Source organism: Ambystoma mexicanum, chromosome 7p (assembly GCF_040938575.1).
Source record: "Ambystoma mexicanum isolate Mex_15411 chromosome 7p, UKY_AmexF1_1, whole genome shotgun sequence".
In the NCBI taxonomy this organism is placed as follows: domain Eukaryota; kingdom Metazoa; phylum Chordata; class Amphibia; order Caudata; family Ambystomatidae; genus Ambystoma; species Ambystoma mexicanum.
In genome coordinates this window covers 777,261,062-777,285,501 of record NC_090939.1, presented here as the reverse complement: position 1 = coordinate 777,285,501, position 24,440 = coordinate 777,261,062, and the positions used below count along the sequence as shown (strand labels likewise).

Here is a 24,440-nt window from a genome sequence, read left to right as displayed (position 1 = left end):
AATTTTGGTATCAGGTGGGAGGCCGGTGTGGTAGCCAGACGGAGTCGGTAACTGTATGCTTTCATCTGTATGTTTGCCTGCTTTTCTGTCTTCTGTTTTCCGCTCCCTGCTTGTTTTTCTTCCTGGATTTTGAGTACTCTTATGATGTGAGAATTGAGATCTTGTTTGAAACAAAAGTTTGTTTCTTGAATTCAAACTGTAGTTTTTCAATAAAATAACATTTTAAAAAAATAAAAAAGTGCAACCAAATCTCAGGAGTGGGAACGCAAGTAGTAGACTGCTCAGGAAGGTGCACACGTTACGGATGCTAAGGCTGGGCAAGGCGCTATCATAGACCACTTGTGGGTGCAGCAGTAAAGATGTGGGTGTTCCCCCTCCCAGGACTGGGCTGGTGCAAATAAACAGGAGGCTTTTTTCCTCAATCCCCGTTCATGTGCCCTAGCAAACAACCACAATGGGCTCCAATTGCCTTGGGCTTAATTATTGTACACTCCTCTGCAGGACTTTGTGTTATAGACAACAGTAAAATAGAAGACGCATTTTGAGCGCCCATCCGTGTCGGACAAATATCGCACCTGCCTCCCTGCGAAACCAGGATTCAAGATACATAAGCTGCTTATGTGGGCCAACAAATGTTTGAACAATTTCTTGCAGAAAAGCGGGAGAAAGTTAAAGCAAGCATTGAAGAAAAATAAACTTAAAGGTGAAAAGAAGTACTCCTTGAAAATGCAGTAAGACACACGGGCAGAATTCTAACATCTTGATCTGTCGATGTTTATAAATGAACTAGAGATAAGTACTTTTGTATTCTATGAGCGCTCAGACCAATTTGGAAAATTAATCAGAGGGCGAAATCATGTGTGCAATCGTCTTATTTCAAAATATATTTTTTTGTTTAAAAGAATGGAAAATTACTTATTCCTGGGTTTTTCGTGTTCCAACCCTGTCGATAGGGAAGGTTCTAAAGGTTACAGATCTGCAAAGGACCCCTTGCTGGAGAAAGGTTAAATTAGCCATCACAGATGCAACACAAAAGATTTGAGTTTTTTTAATGGCACTGATGGGGTTAAAAGCAAGACCTTAATTGACAGGACTAAACAAATTAGCAACCTGCAAATAAATAAATAAATAAGACACATTGCTCAACAAATCTATTTGTCGAAGCTCGGAAACAATTACGGTTTTAGCCAGTACAGCAAGTTTTGGTTGATAAAGATAACCAATAGGAGAGACATTTAAAATGTACAAATGAAAAAGTTAAATTGCCACAAGGTATACAGGACATCCAATAATGGATCTATAAAAAGCAAATTAAGAACAGATGCAGTATTGAAACATACTTTATTTTTCATGTAAAATAAATGTTTTCAAAATATACTTTAGAATCACAGGGTATTCGGAGAACAACTTGGAGTGTGAATTAATAAAGACAATGGTAGTTTGCTTGAAATGGTTTTTAAGCCTGAATCTAGCACAGGAAATACATTACTTATTACGGAAATTGGTCCAAATGTAACAGTGTGTATTTCGCTTACTAGCAACAACACACATTTTTTGTAATTAAAAATAATCCACGTCTCGTTTGAATCCTGCCTTTGCACAAGTCTAGTCATGTATGCTTTTGGCAAATTAATGAAGATCCATTCTTTTAAAACTCAAGATGCCACATAGCTTGAAACAGAAAGTAGTAAGAAAATTGTTACATAATGATATACACGAATCATGTAAACATACATTTTCTGCAGTTGACACTCTTGAAAAAGGGTGCTGGAAAATAGTAATTTTCCACTAGAAAACGAAAAAATGGTCAGCATGTTGCAACCAAAAAATGTGCTCAAGCTAAAAGTGTTGAAACACAACGATAGCAGCCTTTAGTTAGCATCCAAATGTTGGAACGACCTCCCCACTGCCATCGGTGCCGAACCCTCTTTCCGGCCCTTTAGTTTCAGGATGAAAACATGGCTCCTCGCCCAGCATCATTAGCACTGGAATTGTATACTCTGGATGGCTCTATTATACCTTTGCTTGTTACCAGACCCCTAGACCTGCATTGTAACACACGCCAACTGCCATAAAATCTGCAATTTCTGCTTGTATGCTTAACTCTATGGCTGCATCTGAATATCGTGCCTGTTGGCTTGCATGTTAAACCCCACTGTAAGATCTATATATACTTTGTATCTGTATATATTATGTTTGTACATTTGTTATGCTGGTTTAAAATCGAATGTGACATGACCTGTATCTGTAACTCTGTACCCAAGCTAAAGCGCCTAGATAGCCGAGAGTTAAGTGCGCTATAGAAATAAATAAACTCAACTAGTACAGACAGTCAAATGAACCATCTTAAAAAAATATATATTTTCTTTGAGAAATCTGATCTCCTTATTGTCTTAAAAGTGCATAATTTGACATTCCTCCTAGTATGGGAGGTCAACGAAGCCACTTTACACAGCATAGGTTTTTGTTGATTTACATTACTAAAGCCAAAGCTTTTATATATTACCAGCCACCATTCAAACATACTAGCATTATAAATTATAAATTAAAAATAAACCCGGATCTCTGGGAGGAATGCAGCATGAACCATAGTTTAGCAAAAAAGTATTATTATGCAACACATGGCCAAAGAGAACATGTGATCAAGAGTGAATTCTCAATACATACCCCACACAGAAATGTACGAATTAGCCTACTCGGCCTCCTGGTCACATACAAACGTTATGACCCAGGAAAGCTGCTGATACAGCCTCCATGCATTTGATTAGGTGGTAGAAATGATTTTACTGAATAGCACTATATAATGCAGTGTACAACCTGTGGACATGAAGGTCTTTTATTTGGAGCGAAAATTAGAGCCCTTCTTCCAGCTTGGTCAAGATGATTTACCAGTCCAGCAAGATGGAAGCTGAAAAAGGGAGGGCACATTTTCTAATAGCACATGTTAAGTATAACGGAAACAAGAGATTGAAGGATTACCTTATGCTTATTCAAGATCCAATTAAATCCTCATAAGAACCTATACAATCACCCGCGCTACTTCATATATCAATAGGAGAGAAAGTTGTTCCTGCTTATCACCATGACAAATCGCAGTGATGTTAGAATACCCAAAGAGAAGAGTACAATGAAGGGCAGCAGGAAAAATCCTTAAAGCCAAAAACAATGATTTTAACAATCACGTGCCTGTCTTTCGGAAACTGTAGATCGTGATCACAGGTGAAACAGCAAATCCTGAAACCATACGCAAAAAGAAATGAAAAGGAAATCTTGGGTCCTAAATCAAAAACAGAACTTCCAGCTCTAGAGTTTACACCGTTGAACACCATAAAAGGTGGATGGCTAATGCTTCTAGAGCCAAATTCAAAAGCGGAATGTGTTCAGTGCTTCAAATATGGACCAGCCATTTAAAAAGATCTGGCATGTGGTTGTTATCTGGATGAAAGAGACTTTTCACCGAAAAGGTACCCAACGGAACTAGAATCAAAGGGTGGTACCTTGAAAGTCCAGGATTCTCGGCACACAGAGAAAAGCATTCCCTGCTACTGTGTCTATTAAGTCACCAACACAGGCCAGCATCTAGAATGATGCAGCCGAATATTTTACCACATTCACAAAAAGTAATCCAAAAAATAGAAGAACGAGAGACTGAACAAAATCTGCAAAGACAAAATGATCAGCCAAGTGTCTAAATAAGAGTTAATGTCAGAATCCCACTATAGAGCGCACTACTTTGTTACCTCACCAACTTCCTTGGGGACAAACCTGGGGTTGAAGGTTAACACATCAACAGTGAACCCCCCTCCCCACACCCCCTGTTGTGCATAGCAGACACATAAGAAGAGGACTCTTTCAGATTTAGCACATTAATCCCGCAGTCTAGTTGATGGCCCTAGTGAAGTTGAAGCAGTGTTATTTTTATGGATTCCTTAAAGAGTAAGGTATTGAACAAACACAGGGCTAGGATGGTAGACCGACCAGCTCACGCTCTAGACTGCCAGAAATGTCATTGGTTGATGTCATACCACGGAAAAACATTTATGGCTCTGACGTCCAGAAGCTTCTGCCTTGTTAATAATAATAGTTTGCATTTATATAGTGCTACGAACCCTCAGGCATCTGAACGCAGCTTATTATTACCCACAGTGTGTGGTGCTCATGTTATTAACAGATACTCTTTGAAGCTGAAGCAAGGGAAGTGAGGATCCTACAGGTGGGAGCAGTGCAATAATTGACATCTTAGCCCAACAAGACCCAAGTGTGTTGTGTGATGTCCCTTACCGCTGCAGCCACTACAACTACCCATCAGATAGACAAACCTTGGGATAGAGTAGTACATTTTGTTTTGGCTAGATACAAAGAAACCCATAAAGTATTTCTGAGATTTCCATCCAGGCCCACTGATAGATTTGTACTGATAAAATGGTTGGTTTCTGCAGCTACGAAACTCATGTCACAACGGAGGGCTGGTCACTGCCAAATCACTCTCCCCAAGTAGAAGAATCTTTTATTGGTATCCTTCCGAAACTCATGATTGTAGTGCAGGATCTTCACGTTGGCGCTGTGATCTGCCAACAACGTAAGTAAATCACACAACCTTGACAATGTAAGGAGAGCCACTACGTTAATGCCCAGATTTTAAAATGACATTACTTTCACCTCTGAAGTAGGTTCTGTGTCCTACAGCCCATTAGTATGTGTATATAGGAAACACTTGGGTGCTGGATGGAGTAATCACAAAAGAGGAGGCTAGGTGTTCTAATAGCACACTCTTTAAAGGTAAGGCTCTGCACCATGAAGCCAGAAGAGAATCCTGTGGATCCATGCTAGGCCCCAATTACCCTTAATGGGTGAACAACTTTGCGTTTTGCATTTTATTCCCCTATGAATTCTAAGAATACCAGAGACCCTTCCCACTATAGTACTTGGGGTCAGGGGTCTATGTTCCTCTTGTTGGCATCCCGAACATGGAAGCCACTAAGGAATGCAGGATGTTTACCACCAAGACATGCATGTTTTGAGAGAGGTTTCTGGTGCCATTCGAAAACTCAGTAGGATAACAGAAATAACAAGGAGATATGCCCTGAGGTGGCGGGCCCACTCTGTGGGTAACAGAGAGCCACCCAAACTAAGGGCATCAGCACAGTGTGGGTCCCTTAACGAGGGTAGTGGGCCATTACCTACAGGGTGGGCCCAGCCACCGAGGGGAATATCGCCATTAGCACCCGTGTAGAGGTCTACATGGGTGCTGTTTTTTTTTATTTTGTAGAAAAAAAAACGAAAACTTACCTTTATCTCAGCCTGTAAGCCCTTTTTCATTGTTGATGACATCAGTCATCAACATTGAAGAGGAGACCATCTGGCTGAAGGCACTGTGTAGAGAGGCGTCGAGATAAGGTACGTTTTAGTTTCATTTTACAAAATAAAAAAAAATTAAAAACCATTAGCACCCGGTTACACAGGTGCTAATTGGAAGGGGAGCCGGGAAGGGAAGCGCCCGACGCAAATGAAAGTGCTCGTAACGTGCGCTTTCCTTTGTGAATACAGCCCGCATTCCGAGCATTTTCATTGGCTAAGGGCACCTCCCAGGGTGCCAATGGAGGTTTGTCTGTGCATACATTTGGCAGAAACAGACATGGACTACTCATTGTCTGTGCTTTATAGCGTTGGGTATGTGCCTTACGCAGAAAAACGGACCTTTCTTTTTCAGATAGTTACTCATTACCACAAAAAGGGATCTTGAATCATCTCACACCAAAGACCCAGGAAGTTCGGATCAGTGCTTCCTATTCCTTTTGCCTGGGACTCTTGTATTCACTGGAGCAACAGGGGAAACTGTAAAAAGGTTCAGTAACCGCTCTGGAAAAGAGAAACTGTAGTGTCTCAGGTGCAGCAGAAATATTGAGCAACTCTGGGCAAGTATGGCCCTTTCGGCATCTTGAAGTGGAGCAATCTCCAGTACAGGACCAGGGTAAAAATAGACTTGCTCATTTCCAGCACTCTCAAGGCAGCCAAAACCTAAAAATATTAGTATACCACTGAAGATGCTTCTTGACCACCATTGCTGAAGGATTCGGACAAACACGGCCAGGATGTTCTAGCAGTTCTAGATGGGGGTCTACAAAGAAAATACCACCCAACCACAGACTGTAAAAAAAGTGAAGTGCAACGGTCCTCGAAATAGAAATCAAATTCTATTAAATTATGAATTCATGAAAAGCAGTTATTTTGTTCCAGTAGTTCATATATTGGTGTGGTTGATGTCCATCAGCAACAGCTCTAGCACACCTCAATATACTGGTGGCGCACACCTCAATACACTGAGGATGCATGGGATCTGCTTAAATGCCTGCATGGTCACAGCTAGAAACCATCACAGCAAATGTCACTCTAAACACATGCAGCAGTGTAGAACGAGTACAAAAGGAGATGGCCATACAATGAAAGGATCCACACAAACAATGGCAGTTAAGTGTGCGTATAAACTGGGGAGGTTTAACCATTAATTTGGACAACCAAAAGTTATGATCATAACACATTGCATTACATACGAGGTCCATAACAGATCAAATCACAACTTGCTTTCACACGTTTGTGCCGTTAGCACACAATTAAAAAAAATTGCACATGCATGGTTTAGCATAGCCAGTGAATGCAAAAGTATTCAAAACGTTTAAACTGATTAAGAGGCAATACGCCGAATAGTTGTAGTCTACACAAGTAACGTTTATGTCTCCAAAGGTGAGTTGCTGGCCAACTGCAGGGTCATGCCGGAGCTAACTAGGTAGTCACTTCAGCTGTATCACTTCCAAGATCACCAGCTTCTTTTGCCATCTTGGCCTGGATAATGCTGTCCCTGCGGCAGACTTCTGATATTTTGCTGGGCTAAAACAATGCTTAGCATTTCACCAAATCGGTTTTGCTGGAGGATGGTGCAGACACAACCTCTCCCGACATGAACGATTCCTAAAATACAAGCAATGCATGGTTAGTTGCTGGCAGCAAAATGTACATTTACAATGGCATAAGAGAAAGGGCTCATCGTGTCAAAAACATTTTTACAAAGCATGCACAATCCAAGGAAATACAAGTTCCAAAAGAATGCCAAAACAGTGTAACACCAATTAAGGAGAAATAGAAATAAAAAAAAAAGAGGCCACCATGGGGCGCAGGCAAGATGGGTGCCCGAATGCCGAGCTCCGTCCCCAGCCGTGGAGGAGTCAGTGAGGAGTTTAGGTGATTAGCAATCTCCAAATCACCTACGGAGTAGCAATTCGCCAGTTGGAACCCCCATCCATGCAGGGGGACCAAGAGCGATGCCTGGAAGCTCCTCAGGAGCCCCCTGACCCACCTGGCGTGTGCCGGAGTGATTTCCTGCCACCTGGAAAAGGAACGTTCCTGACAACCCCCTGGGCTTTCAGGACTACGCTGGTGCCACGAGAGCATAAATCCCCTCGACGGAGTTGGAGGCGTCTGAGGCCCTAAAAACGGCTTTGGAGTGGATGTGGGTGAGGAGTAGAAGCCCACCTAGCACTGCAGATTACTGGCTGGGCAGACATGGAAGCACACCCTGCCCGACACCGCCTGCAGCAAGGAACGCTGACGCCGGCGGGCTAAGGACTGTGCGGTTGGGTGCCGTGAAGGTGAAAAGGCGGCGGGGCCCCCCGATTTTGCAAAGGGGTTGTGGAGGAGCAGCCCCCGCGCCTACATGACACAGTAGAGAGGTCTGGGCCCCACAAGGCCCCAGTCGCGGTCGCGCAGCGCTCTCCGGTGGAGCTAGGAAAGCAGAGAGCCTGCCAGTGAGCACCGGGGTATACGTGCACCCCCCGCCCCATACCAATCTCAGAGGGGAAAGATCTCGGGGGCAGTGCCTCACGCGGGTTTGGGTGGGAAATGCCCCTAAGCCCATTGGGAGACATTGACGACACTTAGCAGCACGCTGAGGTGGGCCAGGAGTGTGGGACCCTCCTCAGCCTTTCAAACACCCACAGGCAGCGCCCGTAAGGAGGTGAGTCAACGCCCTAGGCAAACTGCGGTGAAGAGGGGTCTAGGCCCCATACGTACCTAGTTACACCCTAAAGCTGTGGGAGTGGGTGGCGCCCCCCAGCAGAGACAGATCTCAAGCAGCAACTGAGCAGAAAAGAAAAGTCTCGCGGAGTAACAGACTAAAAGAAGCTTCCGAAGGAGCGAGGACTGGGGATTCCCCACAATGGGCACTTCCCCCTGCTACCCATCTGAAGGAGCACAGAAGCCCATCATGGAGACTATCCTTTAAGTGGGAAACTCGGACCGCAGTTCAGTCTGGGGGACGCCAGCCCTCCCAACCATCTCTAAATAACTCTGGGTGTCGCTTTGGGTAGTGGAAGTGCCCGGGGGCGGTCTAGCCCCATAGAAGGGTCCAGCACAGGAAAGGGTGCTAGGGGACTAGCAGATCCAAAGTTGAGACCCCTTGAGAGCACAAAAGGAGGGGAGTGGAAGCCTTATGAGCTGGAAGGCGTCATTGGCGACATTTCAATTCCACAAAGAAGATACCGCGATGGAGGCGGAGGGGAGCTCCTACGCCCCCGGCTGAATTGGGCTCCATAAAGACAGACCACCTTTGAAGAAATTTGGGGTATGAGAACGGAGATGGGGGCAAAAGAATGAGAACGGAGATGGGGGCAAAAGAATGAGAACGGAGATGGGGGCAAAAGAATGAGAACGGAGATGGGGGCAAAAGACTTAACAGCTAAAGTGAACACGCTTGAGGATAGAATGGATGGGGTTGAGGCTAACCAAACGTCTACGGGGCTTTTGGAAACACAGATGGAGGTCTGCTTCATGGAAATGGAAAGACGCGAGGAGGAGCTACGCCTCAAGGTGGATGATATTGAAAATCGTGAGAGATGGAACAATCTCAGGATTTTCGGGCTGTTGGATGTGGAGGGTGAGACCCTGGCAGGCTTGGAATGGACGGTGAAAAACATAATAAGGATGGTCCTAGGGACAGAGGAAGGTGAAAGGTTCACACTAGACCAAGCACACCGGGCTGGCGGAGGTTCCCGTATCCACACTCGGTCCTAGCATGCATTCACGATTATGCAGAAAAGGCGAGGATCCTCGAGAAAGCAAAATGTCTAAAAAGGAAATAAACTATGGGGACTCAAAGGTGGCCATTTTTCAGGACCTCTCGGGACACATGCTGCTGCAGGCAAATGAAAGGCAGAGCCCTCACTAGGTGGCTGCAGGAGAGGGGGGTGAAATTCCGCTGAGGCTACCCCTTCTCGAGTGAGAGGGGGAAAGACAACATCTAGTGGCTGAAGAGGACATACAAACGGTCATGGTGGACTTGGTCGGCAGCCGGGAAAGTCTTGCTTCGGAGCGTGGCGGGCAGGGATTGGATCCTAAATCGGGGGCCCAGAGGCCCGGAATCGTTGCAAGGAAAGCGAAGGGCGAAAGGAGGCCAAAAGTATCAGAAGTTGAACACCTCTCCTCCACGGAATGAAGGCACCTGAAGAGGTGAAGCGCAAGACTAAGTTGAATACCTACACCCTCTATGCGGTACTGCATCCCACACCTAAGGGCTTCGATGGAGGCGATTCGCAATAGGGGTGTTTACAGTTGAGTTATTGTTAGCCGACAGGAGGGTGGTCAGTTGTACAGTTTGTTTGGGATCTAAAGTTGAAGAAAATTAAGAATGCTTCGTGGGGGGGGGGGTGTGGCCAGCGGCCGTAAGATGAGGACGTGATCCCTCGCCGCTCCCGGCCGCCAGCCCAATCCTCCATTCATCCTGCGGCTAAAATACAACTGTGGAGTCCCCAAAATATCATAGAGACGTCCGAAACCTTGCTGCTTCGATCCAGAACATCCCGGATCAGATTCAGTGCAAGCTTTGTGAGATACACCCCGCGGAGATCACAGACAACAGATCGTGGTGGATGACCAAGATGGCCGCCTGAGGACACGAGAGGCGGAGAGGCGGAGATCGCGAGGCCTGGAGCTGCATCAGGCCCAGGAGAGAACGAGCGACGTGCAATCACCCACCCATCGGCTCCGGAAAGCGAATCAACTACTTCGAGCCGGCACTCGCCCGCCTCTCCAGCTGCGGGACTACACCGACTGTCCGCGGTGAGTTCTCCTCCCGCCGCGCCCACCCGGCCTGGGCGGCAACGGAACTGGGCGGCTGCCGGCGAGCGCGCGGAGCACACAGCCCGGGGACCATCTCATCGGACGCGTAGGAAAACGCCAGACAGCCCCCCCCCCCCGACCCCTTCCTCGGAGAGGGCCAACGTGAGGCGGAATCCGGCCCAGGCCGCAGCCCCTGTGCTGCAGATGTGGGCACTCCGCTCCTCGTAGAGCGCCTGCACGTCCTCCCCGGCTGCGGACAATCCTACGCCAGTAAGGAGAGGGGAGGGAGGGAGAACTGATCCTTGTCCCCTGGCGAGTGGCATACGGGCGGCTTAGACCAACGCGGCTCGAGGCGGGCCCTGGTGTTCCCCACATAAGCCGCAGGAATCCCATTGTTATGAGGCACGTGGAGAGAACAACACGGCAGTAAAGCTGCAAAACAACGCGGGTGCCCCGTGCCGCAAGGAGCACCCCAAGAGCTTCAAGGCCAACTCCGGCCCAACTCGCCGGCGACCCTGGTGGCGCTGGGAGCATCGAGGACGTGGGATAGAACCCGGTCATCCTGTGTGACACTGCCCGGACATACATGAATAAAGGCCACGCTCTGAATGGCATAAAAGCACTACCAGGCCAGTAACCCCGAATAAGCCCAGGCTATCTTGTCTATACATCAGAAGGCGTTGAACAAAACAAACCACGCTGTTGCTGCGGGGCCCTGCATGATTGCTATCCCGGTGCCTCCTCTGCTTGGACAACGCCGTTTTCTCCAAACGATAAACGCAGCTTCGAAAAATCAAGCATCACTGTCCTCCCTGCGCGCACTTATAGAGCGTCCATACACCATTGTGAGAGATACTGGAACCAACTCCCACGAAATCACAGTGAGTAAATTGTCCCCGACACGCACCGCGTGAGCTCAGGAATTGTAAACATCCTTACTGCATAAAGTTGAAAGAGCGGACCTATCATACCGGAATCTCCCTCCCCTTCAGCAATACCTGTCTCCCTGCCTTCCAGTGGGCCTCCCCTTCCAGGTAGATCTTGGACCTGCAAAGCCAATTCACCAAAACACCTGCAATGGGGAAAGACAGACCCAGAAAGACCTCCACACAAAGCAGGATTGAACAATATGCAACTACACCAATGTCTCGTTTCCCAGAAAGACCACTACAACAAGACTCGGATAGCATGGAAGAGAATATCTCCCTCAGAGACATTATGGGTGCCACTGCCAGCTCTAGAACTTCCATGGAGAAAAAGATGGACAGTATAGGTACGGATGTATCCTTGCTAAGGCATGACCTCACGCACTGGGGAGGCGGAGATGCGGATCTCTGAGACGGAGGACAACCTCTGTGGAGTTAACCGCCAGATGGCTAGCATGATGGCACGAATAAAGCTCCTGGAAGCAAGAGCAGATAATAGTGAGGGCAGATCAAGGCGCAACAATGTCCGTATTCTCTGCCTTCCAGAAAAGGCAGAAGGAGACTGTATGGAGCTCTTCCTGGAGGGGTGGCTCGCAGACATATATGACGTACAATCCTTCTCCAAGTTCTTTTCCATTGAGCATGCCCATTGTATTCCCACCGGCAAGATCACACCGGGAGCACCGCCCCGTACAGTCATAGCAAGGTTCCTAAACTATAGAGATAGAGATACAGTACTTCAGCTGGCGAGGTCTAAAGGAAATATTACGTACAATGGATCAAGAATTGCCTTTTTCCCCGACTTCACCAGAGAAGTTCAGAAAGCGCGTCAATCTTTTGACCCCCTCAAAAAACGCCTCCAATCAATGGGAGTTAAATACAGGCTCGTATTCCCCGCCCAACTTAAGATATTTCACAAAAATACAACAGTACACATTTCTGATCCAAGAGAGGCGTGGAGTTGGGCTGAAAGGCATATTGAAGGCGACTGGAGTACCGACGGGAGACGGAGAGGAGAACGGAATAGGCCTCATCCTGAGCGACCACCTGAACATGAACCGCAACAACAACTGCAGATTGGAATCCCCCAACATGAAGGGGCGCAGTAAACATCGCCAAGATCCTGGACGTCTACATCACTACCAATATACCGCAAAGTGCCGCTTCGTACACCGCAAAGTGTCGATGACGGCAACCCCGGCTGGCGGCCACCCAAACGGCGGTCCCCCTCCCACCGGGCATAAAGCAAACTCGGAGCGCCTCATAGCGGAGCTCCACTGCCCTGCCGTGTGTTGCTCTCAGTGACACAACACCTGGCACACCTGTGCTCTGGACTCGGATTGTCACAGGGCAGTTCGATGTAGTTTACAGTTAATTTGTTTAAAGGTTAAACACTGGGTCGACAGATGCTTCAGTTGTGGGTGGAGTATGGGGAGGGGGGAGTTGGGTTTATTATATGTATTCATTGTTCAGCATACAGAGGCAAGACGGGTACGCTACGCAGACTGAGCATAATGGATATAACGGGTATACGACCGAGGAGATCCACCTGTGAAAACAAACCCCAGAACAACAATGGCAGCTGAGAACACTGCAAACCAAAGAAAACTCAAACTCCTGGTATGGAATGTGAACGGATTAGGTAATAGCATCAAAAGACGCCTGATCCTCCAGCATCTAAACAGACACTCCCCAGATATAGCCATGCTGACCGAAACGCACCTAGCCGGAAACATATGCCAATTCTTCCAAAGATCAAACTACCGCACCGCGGTGCACGCTGGCTTCTCTATGGGTGCGAGGGGAGTCCTTATACTAGTTCACAAGAGGCTTCCTCTAGCAATCACGAACACAATGCAAGACACAGGAGGCCGATGTGTGTACATTCAGGCAATGCTATGGAATCAAACACTGGCACTCATGGCAGTATACTCCCCCCCCAGCTCTCCTTAATGACCTGTTAAACGAAATTACCCCCATCGTGGCAACGGGACTTGCAGACACAATGGTGATTGGGGGTGACTTCAATGAGGTCATGGATTATACCCTAGACCGTACACACCTGAGGGCCAGGAAACTGGCCACGACGACTAGATTGGCTTCCTTTGTGTCAGCAATGGGCCTATGTGATGCATGGAGAGCCCTTCATGCTCAGATACGGCAGTACTCCTTCCACTCGGGGGCCCATGCCTCGATGTCTAGGATAGATTATTTCTTCCTCCCACATCAATCTATTCACAAACTAAGCAGTGCATCCTTCCTCCCTCGAGGAATCTCCCACCATTCCCCACTCCTGCTTGAATTGGAAACGGAAAGACCACGACCGCCACCCTCATGGCGGTTGAACTCCTACTACCTAGGATTCCCAGAATTTCAGGAGATAATGGAGACAACCACCTCCGATTATTTCGAACTTAATGCAGATTCGGTGGACAACCCCATTACATTGTGGGAGGCGTATAAACCAGTTCTTCGAGGAGAAATTATATCATGGACGTCCCATAAAAAAAAAGAAACACCGTGAAAAAATCATCGAGGCGGAGAGTGCGGTCGTATCCAAAGAACTGGAACACATCGCCAGTGACACCCCAGAGACGAATGGGGCCCTATTGTTGGCACGGAAAAAGCTGCACAATCTGGTCACTGGATTGTGCTAGGAAAGCACACGCTGCAATGAAGGCACGTGTATATGAGGCAGGAGACAAGGCAGGCAAAATGCTTGCGTGGCTCGAAAAACGAGACCAAGGACAACAGAAGGTGAATCATATTAGAACTCTAAACGCAAACTTAGTTCACACCGATGCAGAGATTGCAGAACGCTTTGCTGAGTTCTATGAGGACCTGTACAAACCCCCCCAGCATTGTCATAGATACTACTATACTAACCAATATTGCCCTCCCAACACTCACCACAGATCAAATCTCCGCTCTAGACAGCAAAATCACTACGACTGAAATATCAACTGCCATTGGGCAACTCCAAGCAGGCAAGACCCCAGGCCCGAACGGGTTTCCAGTTGACATCTGGAAAAAGCTAAACCATCTGGATATACCCGCTCACCTGCTCAATATGTTTGAATACTCCCTAAAACATGGTGAGCTCCCAACTGATCTCCGCAAGGCCACCATAGTAATTCCCAAAAAGGATAAGCCCCCAGAAGAATGCACCTCCTATCGACCCATATCCCTCATTAATAGTGAAGCTAAAATACTATCTAAAATATTAGCCAATAGATTACAAGTAGTTATTACGTCTTTGATCCATCCGGACCAATGTGGCTTCATGCCCCAGAGGTCAACCAGAATGAACATTCGTAGATTGCATCTCGCACTGGAGAGAGCACCGGCCCTACAACATTCCCTGGCTCTGTTGGCCATAGACTTTGAGAAAGCATTCGATTCTGTTCATTGGGAAGCACTGTGGGCCATAATGCGCAAGATGCAATTCGGGGAACCGTTCATACGAGGGGTACAACTCCTATATAATAATCCACTGGCCGAAGTTAGAGTAAATGGGTGGCCGTCGCGCATCATCCGATCAGGCAAGGGAACCAGACAAGGTTGCCCACTTTCGGCAATGCTTTTCGCACTAATAGAACCATTAGCAGTCCTCCTGCGAGACACCAACACGTGGACTGGCTTCAGATGGGGCCCGAATTGGGAAGATAAGAGTATCCCTCTATGCAGACGAACTCCTAATATACTTGGGCGACCCAGCGTCGTCCTGCTGTGTGGTCACACAACTAATAGATTATGGAACCTTTAGCGGACTCAAAGTAAATTGGTCTAAATCCGTATTGTTCCCAGTTAAAGGGGTAGACTGCATACCGGCATCCGGCTCCCCATATAAGGTTAAAACCAATCAGTTCCGATACTTGGGCATTCTAATAACCAATGGGCTGGATAGCAATATAAAGCAAAACCTACATCCAGTTATTAAAAGATATGAGCAAGACGTAGTCCACTGGCAGGCGCTACCACTGACACTGCTCGGAAGGGCGGCACTCTTCAAGATGTTGACCCTACCCCACTTCTTATACATTTTCCAGAATGCCCCCCTACATGTTCCCACTGCGGAATTCTACAGAATAGATACCACAACACGTATACTCCTGTGGGGTGGGAAACGCCCGAGAATTGCCCTCTCAACTCTCCAGCGCTCGGTTTGGGAGGGGGGAATTGGACTCCCGAATATCCAGATCTATTATTGGGCGACGCAGATGGCAACAGTCAATGACATATTACACGAGACCCGACCATCCCACACATAAGAGCAGAGCTAGCAGCGAAACACGGTATGTCCCCTCTCGAAAGCCTCTACTGTAAACAAACCCGCCCGCCCGAATGCACGATAGCAGTACACACAGCCTTGGTATGGAAGCAAGTGCATAAACACTTAGGCTGGGACAACAAAATTACCCCAGTCCACCCCATATGGAACAATGCTCGGCTCCCGAACCTTGTCGATCTCCCGAAATGGCCAAACTGGGCCGCAGCTGATATACAGACAATCCAACAGATAATCGTGAATAACCGTTCCCTGAGCTCGCTACCGCACATGGCCTCCCAGAGACTGACCAATACCACTACGGGCAACTGCAGCATGCACTTGCTTTGCACAGGACCCAACTTGTGGACATGCCAGAATGCACGCCAATAGAAAGAAATATAGTTTTTGACAGCGTGAGTAATAAATTTACATCTACCATGTACAATGCCATTTCTTCATTTGCCACAAAGGAACTACTGAATCTGAAGGCGAAATGGGAAATTGATATTGGCCCTATATTACCTGAAGACTGGATTGAAATCCTGATGTATCCTAGAGAATGCGCAATCTCAGCACGCATTAGATTAGTACAATTTAAGATTCTCCACAGGATATACTATCCTCGTATAGCCCTTTTCAATTGGGACAGAACATCCGATCCCAATTGCCTACGTTGTAGACAAGAAGAAGGATCCTTCTACCATATCCTCTGGCAATGCGCACGCATACAACGCTTCTGGCATAAATGCAGCGCGAGACTCTCCAGGGCCATATGCCGCCCGATTCCAACGGAGCCCAAACTCCTGCTATTGGGCATCGCTGAAAAAGTAGAATTGTCACGATTTGAAAAATTACTTGTTTCAACAGCCACAGAAATTGCTAAAAGGAACTTTGCACAATTGTGGGGCTCAGAAAACACCCCAAAATATGATCACTGGATAACGGACGTGGATGCAGCCATCCTGATGGAGCGCCGAGTCTACCAAGCTAGAGGCTGCCCGGGCAAAGCAGATAAGATCTGGGGAAAATGGGAACAGACTATATAACTCTGGTATAATATTGCCAAACTGTATTGTTGTGAAAATGTAGAAGGCCTACACCCGCTAATACCATCCTCTGTGAGGTCTTGAACTGTACCACGATGCACAACCTGCCAGCTATCTTACCGTCAAATATATTAACATTATTGGTATCTCTACGGTTGCTTATATCTAAATATTCTTATCCGTGCTACTCTGTCACCTGTATGTGAAGTCTTATAATTAAGGTTTGGTATGTTGTTGTTCTATTGCACAAAATGTAATAAAATGTGTTATCAAAAAAAAAATAATGCTTTGTGGGTAGAGGGTACACAGTTGGTGGGGGGACCCGGGAGTTGGGGGACTTGATTCGGGGTTTAGTTCAGGAATCAGTGGTGCTCAAATCCTCCCACAAATGGGTTGGCGCGATAAGAATGGAAAGGACTGCTTCACATGTTGTCCACAGCAGGGGATGAGTCCCTGATGGTCCGATAACCACGCCGAGGGGGAATGGGGGATGTGGGTCAGACGCCTCGATCTACAGAAAGGGTGGGTGGGACAGGCAGAGGTAGGGAGGGACGGAGGGAAGGAAGGTGGGGTGGGTGTGGGAGGGCGGGGACGGTACATGCTATGGAATCCATGTGCTAAAAAGGCCTTAAACCTCGCTGGACACAAGAGAGGGAACGGGCGACGGGTGAAAAGGGAACATGGTTGAAGGGGTGATTGGTACACTAAATGTCAAGGGTTTGAACTCTCAAAACAACCGATCCCTGACTAGGAATATGTTTCGCAAACAGAAACTGCTCGTCCTATTTACAAGAGACGCATTATCGACAAGGGGCAGACTCACTGATAAAAGGTAAAGAGATAGGAAGGAATTTTTGGGCCTCTCACAAAACCTCTAAGAAGGAAGGGGTGTGTATATTGCTGGGCAAGTCATTCCGTCTCACTGGGATTAAGAGAGGTTTCAGGGGAAGATTTCTGGGCATAAAAAGGTATGTGCGAGGGAACACGAATCACGCTTGCCACCCTCTATGCGCCCAATGTGGGTCAGGTGGGGTTCTTATGCCAGGCGTTTAGGGTGAAGGACGAGTGGGCGATGCTGCTGGGAGCGGGGGTGGGGGATTACAACTTGATATTGGACCCCAAGTTGGACTGGTGGTCTGCAAAGGGACTGGGGACGAGAGGGGCGACAAGAGAATCTCGCCCTGAGGAATCATCTGCAGGATCATTTTTTGAGTGGATGTGGGGCGCAGGTCCTGGCCAGGGCCTACACGGTTCCCCCCCGCGCATCAGTCGTACACGAGGATTGCGAGGTTGGGGTCCCGAGGGTAGAGGCCATTACGTGATCAGACCACACACTTGTGGTGTTCAATTGGTGGTTCCCGGAAGTCCTGCAGAGTTATAGGTGGAGGTGTAATGACACCCTTTTGAGGGACCAGGTGTTCAGGGACTTTGACGGAAGAGACGGGCCTATTTTGACATGAACGATAATGGGGAGACGGGTATGGCGACGCTGTGGGAGGCGGCCAAGGCCACCTTCTTAGGTCTACTGATTTCAGAGGGAGCCCCTAGGAAGCATGAAAGGGCACTGATCGAAAACAAGTTGAGAGGAATTGAGAGTCCTACGCCTACAGTTGAATCAGCATGACGCAGATAGGGGGACCCTACTGAGTGATATGAGGGATAAGAGACAAGAACTTCACACGGTCCTAATTGGGGAGGTTAAGAGAATGAGATATATCCGACAGATATATTATGAGAGGGGGGACATGGTAGGGACCCTCCTGGCGAATAGGCTGAGAGGTTGTAGAGTGGAAAGAAGGGTGGAGGGAATCTGAGATGCAGAGGGATGGGTTCAGAAAGAGGGGTGGGGTGTGGATATAGCGGGATGCTTGGCAAAAAATGTTTAGAAGGAGTTGTACACTAGACTGGTGGAGGAATCTGTGAAGGCTATGCGGCAGTACTTAGCCGAACAAAGCCTCCCCAAGCTTACAGGGGCGGAAAGGGATGCTTTGGAGGGAGAGCTAAATGGGGAAGAGGTGCTGGGGCCCATCAAAAGGTTGAAGGTGGGGAAAGCCTTGGGAGAAGAGTGCTTCATAGCGGACTTCTATAAACAATACCAAACACGTGAAGCCTTTGGCCAAGTTATTTATCTAGATAGCGGAGCGGGACACGATACCACTGACATTCCTTCAGGCCATGATAGCCGTCATACTGCTGATTGCGCCTCCTACAGGCCTTTCTCCCTCCTTAACGTGGATGTTAAGATCTTTGCCAGAATCATGGCGACGTGTTTGGAAGCGCACCTCCCCGGACTGATTCACCCGGATGAGGTAGGGATTGTGCTAAATAGGCAGGGAGCGGAAAGCATGAGAAAAACCCTCCATGTGATGAGTTAGCAGATGGTACGGGAGCAGGAGGTGCTCCTGCTGTCCATGGACGCTGAGAAGACGTTTGACCGGGTGAGTTGGGCTTTCATGAGGGAGGTCTTTACATCCCTAGGAATGGGCCCAAGGTGGATGGGTTGGATAACGGCTCAGTACTCCGAACCCACAGCTAAGGTTGTGGTCAATGGGAATGAATCCGGGTTCAACTGCGGCGGGGTACGCGCCAGGGGTGTCCTCTTTCCCTGCTGATCTATGCATTGGTGATGGAGCGTGGTCATCGTTGGTTAGTGACAATAGAGGGAACAGAGGTTGCGGTGGGTGGGGTACACTGTAAAATGAGCATCTTTGCAGACGATGCCCTACTTCATGTCACTAGGCCATTTCAATCGGTCCCTCATGTACTGACCAGTTTGGAGCAATATGGGGAGTTGTCAGGCTTTAAACTAAACCTGGAGAAAATCGGTGGTGTTCGCAAGGGGGGTTGCCAGATGAAGAAAAGTGTGGCTGTGCTCCCATCTAGAGTGCAGAGGGAAATGTTTTGCTATTTGGGGGGGTCCAGGTGACACGGCACCCTAGGGATCTCTTCTCCAGTAACTTCCTCCCCCTTTGGTCAGCGGTGAAACGAGATATGGAGAGGTGGGCGCATTTGGCTTAAATTTATAAAGATGGTGGTTCTCCCCAAATTTGTATTCTTGTTTCAAATGGTCCTGTAGAGGAGGTCCCAGACATGGCCTGCACCCCTTCCTCCTATTTCGAGGTGCCAGGAGCGTACTCGCCAAAGTATGTGACTGTATTGCTCGCCCAGAGTGCACGGACAGTCATTAATCACCAGCGCAATTACAGAGCCAATACTTTAAACGTAGGTAGACGACGCAAAGACTTACAACCACACGCATGCTTAGAAACTAATGAGCACTTATACGGCTATTTATTCAAAGCTTGGAAGCAACTAGTGATAGCACAGAAATAAATCACAGAAAAGACAGAGAATTTCAAAGAAAATACATCACCGTGGGCATAACTGAATCCCTCATCTCGCCAGAAGCGGCTGGAAGACCCCGATAACAGCCAGGGCGAGAGCACAACAGCCCACATGTATGCCGGACAAAGGCGTCCCCCTTCCGACTGAGGTCTATGTACTTGTCCCGTCTGACCGTTGAGGGGTTCCGCATATATGCACTCCTCAAAAACGGGTGGTAATTTCTCGAACCTTCTGGCAAAAACATAACATAACAAAACCAGCTTTCCCAGCAGAATGTCCTTGACTGCAGATCAGGTTTGGAAAGCATGTTTTCTTCAGAAAAGTAAATTCAGCTCTCAGCAAAGTAAGTACAGCTTTTCACTGAGGCATGGAGTAAATATCCATTATGGCTCTGAGTGCCCCAGAATACACTGCGCACCAGCGCCATGTTTTAGCTCAAGCATAACAGTGACGTATTTTAGCTCAAGCATAACAGTGACGTATGAAGAGCAAATGAACCTACAAAGAGCTGCACTGGGATTCTGCCCCGTATACATCAGAAGATCCATACCGGTTGAAGCACCCATAACCAGACAACCCTGGGCAGCACGGTACCCTATCAGACAGCCATACCAGCCTCTGATACGAAATGAGGAGTACCTACATACGGTCCACGAAGAGACCCTGAAAGCCCTAATGGAAGGCCAGTGGAAATGACACAAGGGCCTGAACAGACTCGTGAATGAACAAAAGCAGCTATTGAAGATAACACGCCAGTGCAAGTAATTCCAAAAATAAATGTAATGGACACAGAGAAGAGACAATATTAAAACGTGAGAAAACGGTGCTACGAGACAAGATGGAATCAACAGACCTGTTAAACGTGTGTAAATAGGCTTGAAACGCAAGATGCTAAGAGATACTGCTTGCAATGCTTAGTAGAAGATAGAGCGGCAAGCACCAACCATATATCTACCTCAATAAGGCACATTATACAAGTGTGACTCCATTTTGTAAAAGCAGAAATGTACCCAGGCTGCCAGAGGCCTGACAGGCCAAGTTTCGTAAACCAGCCAAAGGCAAGTGAAGGAGCGGAATCGAAACTCAAGAGCGGCTCACGCCTAGGAAATCAAGGTCAACCAGAGAAGGGGAGGAGAGCGTCAGCTCACAAGACTCCAACTTCAGAGCATACCAGCCTGCCTCATGAAGGTCAAGATAAGGGGGGCCCATGCAGGTGGCGAGGCTGAAACAGAATTAAATGCACTAAAAGCTAGTAACTGAAGCAGATTCATGGTGAACACACACATGACCAGCCAGGCGTGAAGAAGTACCATCGCCTGATGTCATCCAGGACCCGAGGATGCCATAACTTTTCCCGATAAGAGACTCAGTTTCGAGGCCGTCCTTAGCCAACTAATTGACACATCGCCCTAAAACACTGATTGATGGAAGGGAGGCAGGGTGAAACTTGGGACACCAGGCACAGGGGTGTCCATACTGCATACTGCTAATTAAAAGTGGACATTTATGTGTAGGGGTGTAACCTGCCTAATCACAATGGACCAAGTTATCTGAAGTCCTATGGATACTGTAACCAATAGGACGTTGTAGATGTTGTGACGTCTATCACGCGTGATGTAGAGGGATGGGCGTAGACACCCACCCGATAAGAGTTATCCAATCCGCATGCCCTATGATCATATACAAATATAACACCTATACTTAAGTTACCTTTCCTAACCAATTATATTGCATGATGATTTTTTTAATAGAAGTAGACGTCACTGATGACGATGTTTGCTTATAAGATTTGCTGTTCGACTGAGGTTCGAGGAAGTCGGAGCGAGACAGGTGATCGCAACGTTGCCGATTTCCATTTGTTTCTCTGGTTGATGTACTTGTCATTAAGCGTACTTCCCTTTGCCAACTTACTGAGTCCTCATTATTGAGTCGTGCTGGAGTAAGTGAATCCTGCACCCCCTTCCTCACATGGTGCAGCTATCTTGTCTTACAAGTTCTAGAGGGTGAGCGCTGACCTATGGGCCTGTCCGTGATTTTCTCTCCTCCAGAACACTCCCAGTGCCCGTACCCGTGTCCTTTCTGTCTGAGTTGAAGTGAATTATGTTGCGGTTCCTCTGGGCGGGGAAGAAGCACAGGATCTATGGGATATTAACTTGGCCAAAGGAGGAAGGAGGAGTGGGATTCCCGGACTTAGCAACATATTACAAAGCGACCCAGCTCAGTCTTGGTGCAACCATTCAACGCAGAGTCAGGGAAACCGTGGGTGGCAATGGACAACAAGGTATTGGCCCCCGTCACGTTGGATGAGTGGCTATGGGTTCCCAAAGCTCGCATCCCAAAAAGAGTCCTGCTGCACCCGGTCCTGGAGGCTCTGTGGTCCTTATGGAAAGAGGGAGGAGATAACCGGTGGCTCACAACGTGGCCGTCACCCTTGAGCTGTATATGGGCACCCCCCACTCAGAGACGGGAATAGAAGAACCTTGGCTTCCAATCCTGATACAAGGCGGGGCTCAGTAGGGGCATCCTGCCACCAATCCCATACACCTCAGACACAATGAGAACCAAAAACAACTCAAACCCGGCAATATCACACCGGACAACCCCACACAGACCATCAAAGGAGCCTAAATGAATGCAAGGTCTCTAGTAGCTCAAGCTATTGGTATAGCCTACATCATATTATCTAACATCCTGGACTTCCAAGCAGTAACGGAATCCTGGCAGCACGCTACAGTGGGCCCATCACGTCTACTAGACAATTACTCTATCATTAGAGTTGACAGACCAACGTCCAAAGGGGGAAGTATTTCCCTCATCTTTAAAAACTTACTAGACATGAGAATAGCCTCCTCTCCACCACTCTCCTCGTTTGAAATCCTCCAAAACTCGCACAAAAGCACCATTACTATCCAGCTAATCTACAGACCTCCTGGGCCCATAGGTTCATTATAGAAGGATATGATGACACTACTATCAGACAACATCAAAACTACCTCGCAAAACCTAATCCTTGGAGACTTCAACTTAGGCTATAATGAACCCAACGACCTCCCAGCAACCTCTCTAGCTAATGCCCTGGCCGAACATGGATTGATTCAAAGAATTGCCCAAACCACTCACGAGAAGGGAAGGACCTTGACTGGGTAGCAGATCTAAATTGCAACATTTCAGTAAACGAAATCCTACTGCAAACTTGGACTGACCACTACCTTATCTCCTTTGAGTTCAATACCGGGAAAATACCTAACAAAACCGGCCCTATAGCACCGCCGTGCACGACAAGAAATGAATGGAATATTACTGCGGACGCAATCATGCCTCTTGACATTCCCACACTAAGTGCTTTCCTAAACACGAATGACCCCAACTCTCTTGTAGACGCATATAACTCCTCCATGGCTAAAGCAATAGACAAAGCCGCTCCGCTCAAAATGTGCAAAGGGAAACCAAGAGCCCATGTGAACTCTTGGTTTACCCCTGAGCTGAAAGCGCTCTGGGCTGAAAAATGAAAACTCGAAACCATCTGGAAACATACTCCCTCATCGAAGAACAAAACTAAACTAGCCACCATCGCTACCAAATACAAATATGAGATTATCCGCACTACAACAACAGAATAAATCAAGCAGGCTCCAGTACGAAAGAACTCTTCATCATCTTGAGAGAAATGGAGACACCTAACCCAGCCACAGGTTCATGCCTAAAAGATGAACTCTGGTGCACGAGCATCCAAAATGCGCTCACCAACAAAATTGATAACCTACAGACAAAAATAGCTGACAAACAACGACTACTTACCAACTCTACCTCTACGAAACATCCCCCACAACCACGCTCCACACAGCACCAAGGCTTCAAATTTGCAAATGTATCGGTACCCGAAGTACAAAAAATTATAGCTTCTCTGAAACCCTCCAATTGCCAGGGCGATAGCTGAACTGTACAGGCCATCAAAGATGCGGCCAGAGACTTGGCCACGTTCATCACAAAACTAATCAACACATCATTCTCAAGTGGCATAGTACCCAGTAACCTGAAGGAATATTGGGTAATTCCACTTCTCAAAAAACAAACTCTAGACCCCACGATACCTACGAACTATAGACCTATCACTACGGTCCCATTCATGTTAAAAATCTTTTATAGGGTATACACTTGTGTATAGGCGCGTTATAAATACCATATCATATATCTGCAAATCCAAGACTACCTGCAGACCAACAAACTTCTGGGAACCCGGCAATCTGGCTTTAGACCACAACATGGCACAGAAACTGACCTAAAAAGCCAGATTGATGATCTCAAAGACAAAGGGAGACTTGCTATCCTGCTCCTCTTGCTAAATCAGCCATCACATGGATACAATCTTTCCTAAATAATAGGACCATGCAAGTCTTCTCGCCATCTGCAGCAGCAGACCCCATACCAATCACCTGCGCTGTGCCCCAAGGCTCATGCGTCTCGCCAACTTTGTAAAACATCTTTACAAAGCCTTTGTTTGATGAACTGGACCGTCTGGGTGTCACTTACACTAATTATGCAGATGATACACAGATACTCCTACCCCTTACAGGCATGTACGACACAGATGTACGTCACGTAAACAATATCTACACCATCATTCAGGCATGGATGGCCGTCCATGGTCTGTGGCTGAATGATGACAAAACGGAACTACTCCTTGTAGGCTCGACAGCAAACGAACTAAGCCCCAACTACAAATCGTTTAACATAGATGAAAACAAC

General features: G+C 47.4%; 1 protein-coding gene across 1 annotated transcript in view; it reads right to left on the bottom strand.

The window, feature by feature from the left end:
* Positions 1–1,324: 1,324 nt before the first annotated feature.
* DPH3 (diphthamide biosynthesis 3) overlaps positions 1,325–24,440 on the bottom strand; it is a 77,636-nt gene continuing 54,520 nt past the window's right edge. The window contains exon 3 of the mRNA XM_069636910.1: positions 1,325–6,966. Within this exon, the coding sequence (XP_069493011.1) occupies positions 6,898–6,966 (69 nt within the window). The 3' untranslated portion in view covers positions 1,325–6,897. The remainder of the gene's footprint in view (positions 6,967–24,440) is intronic.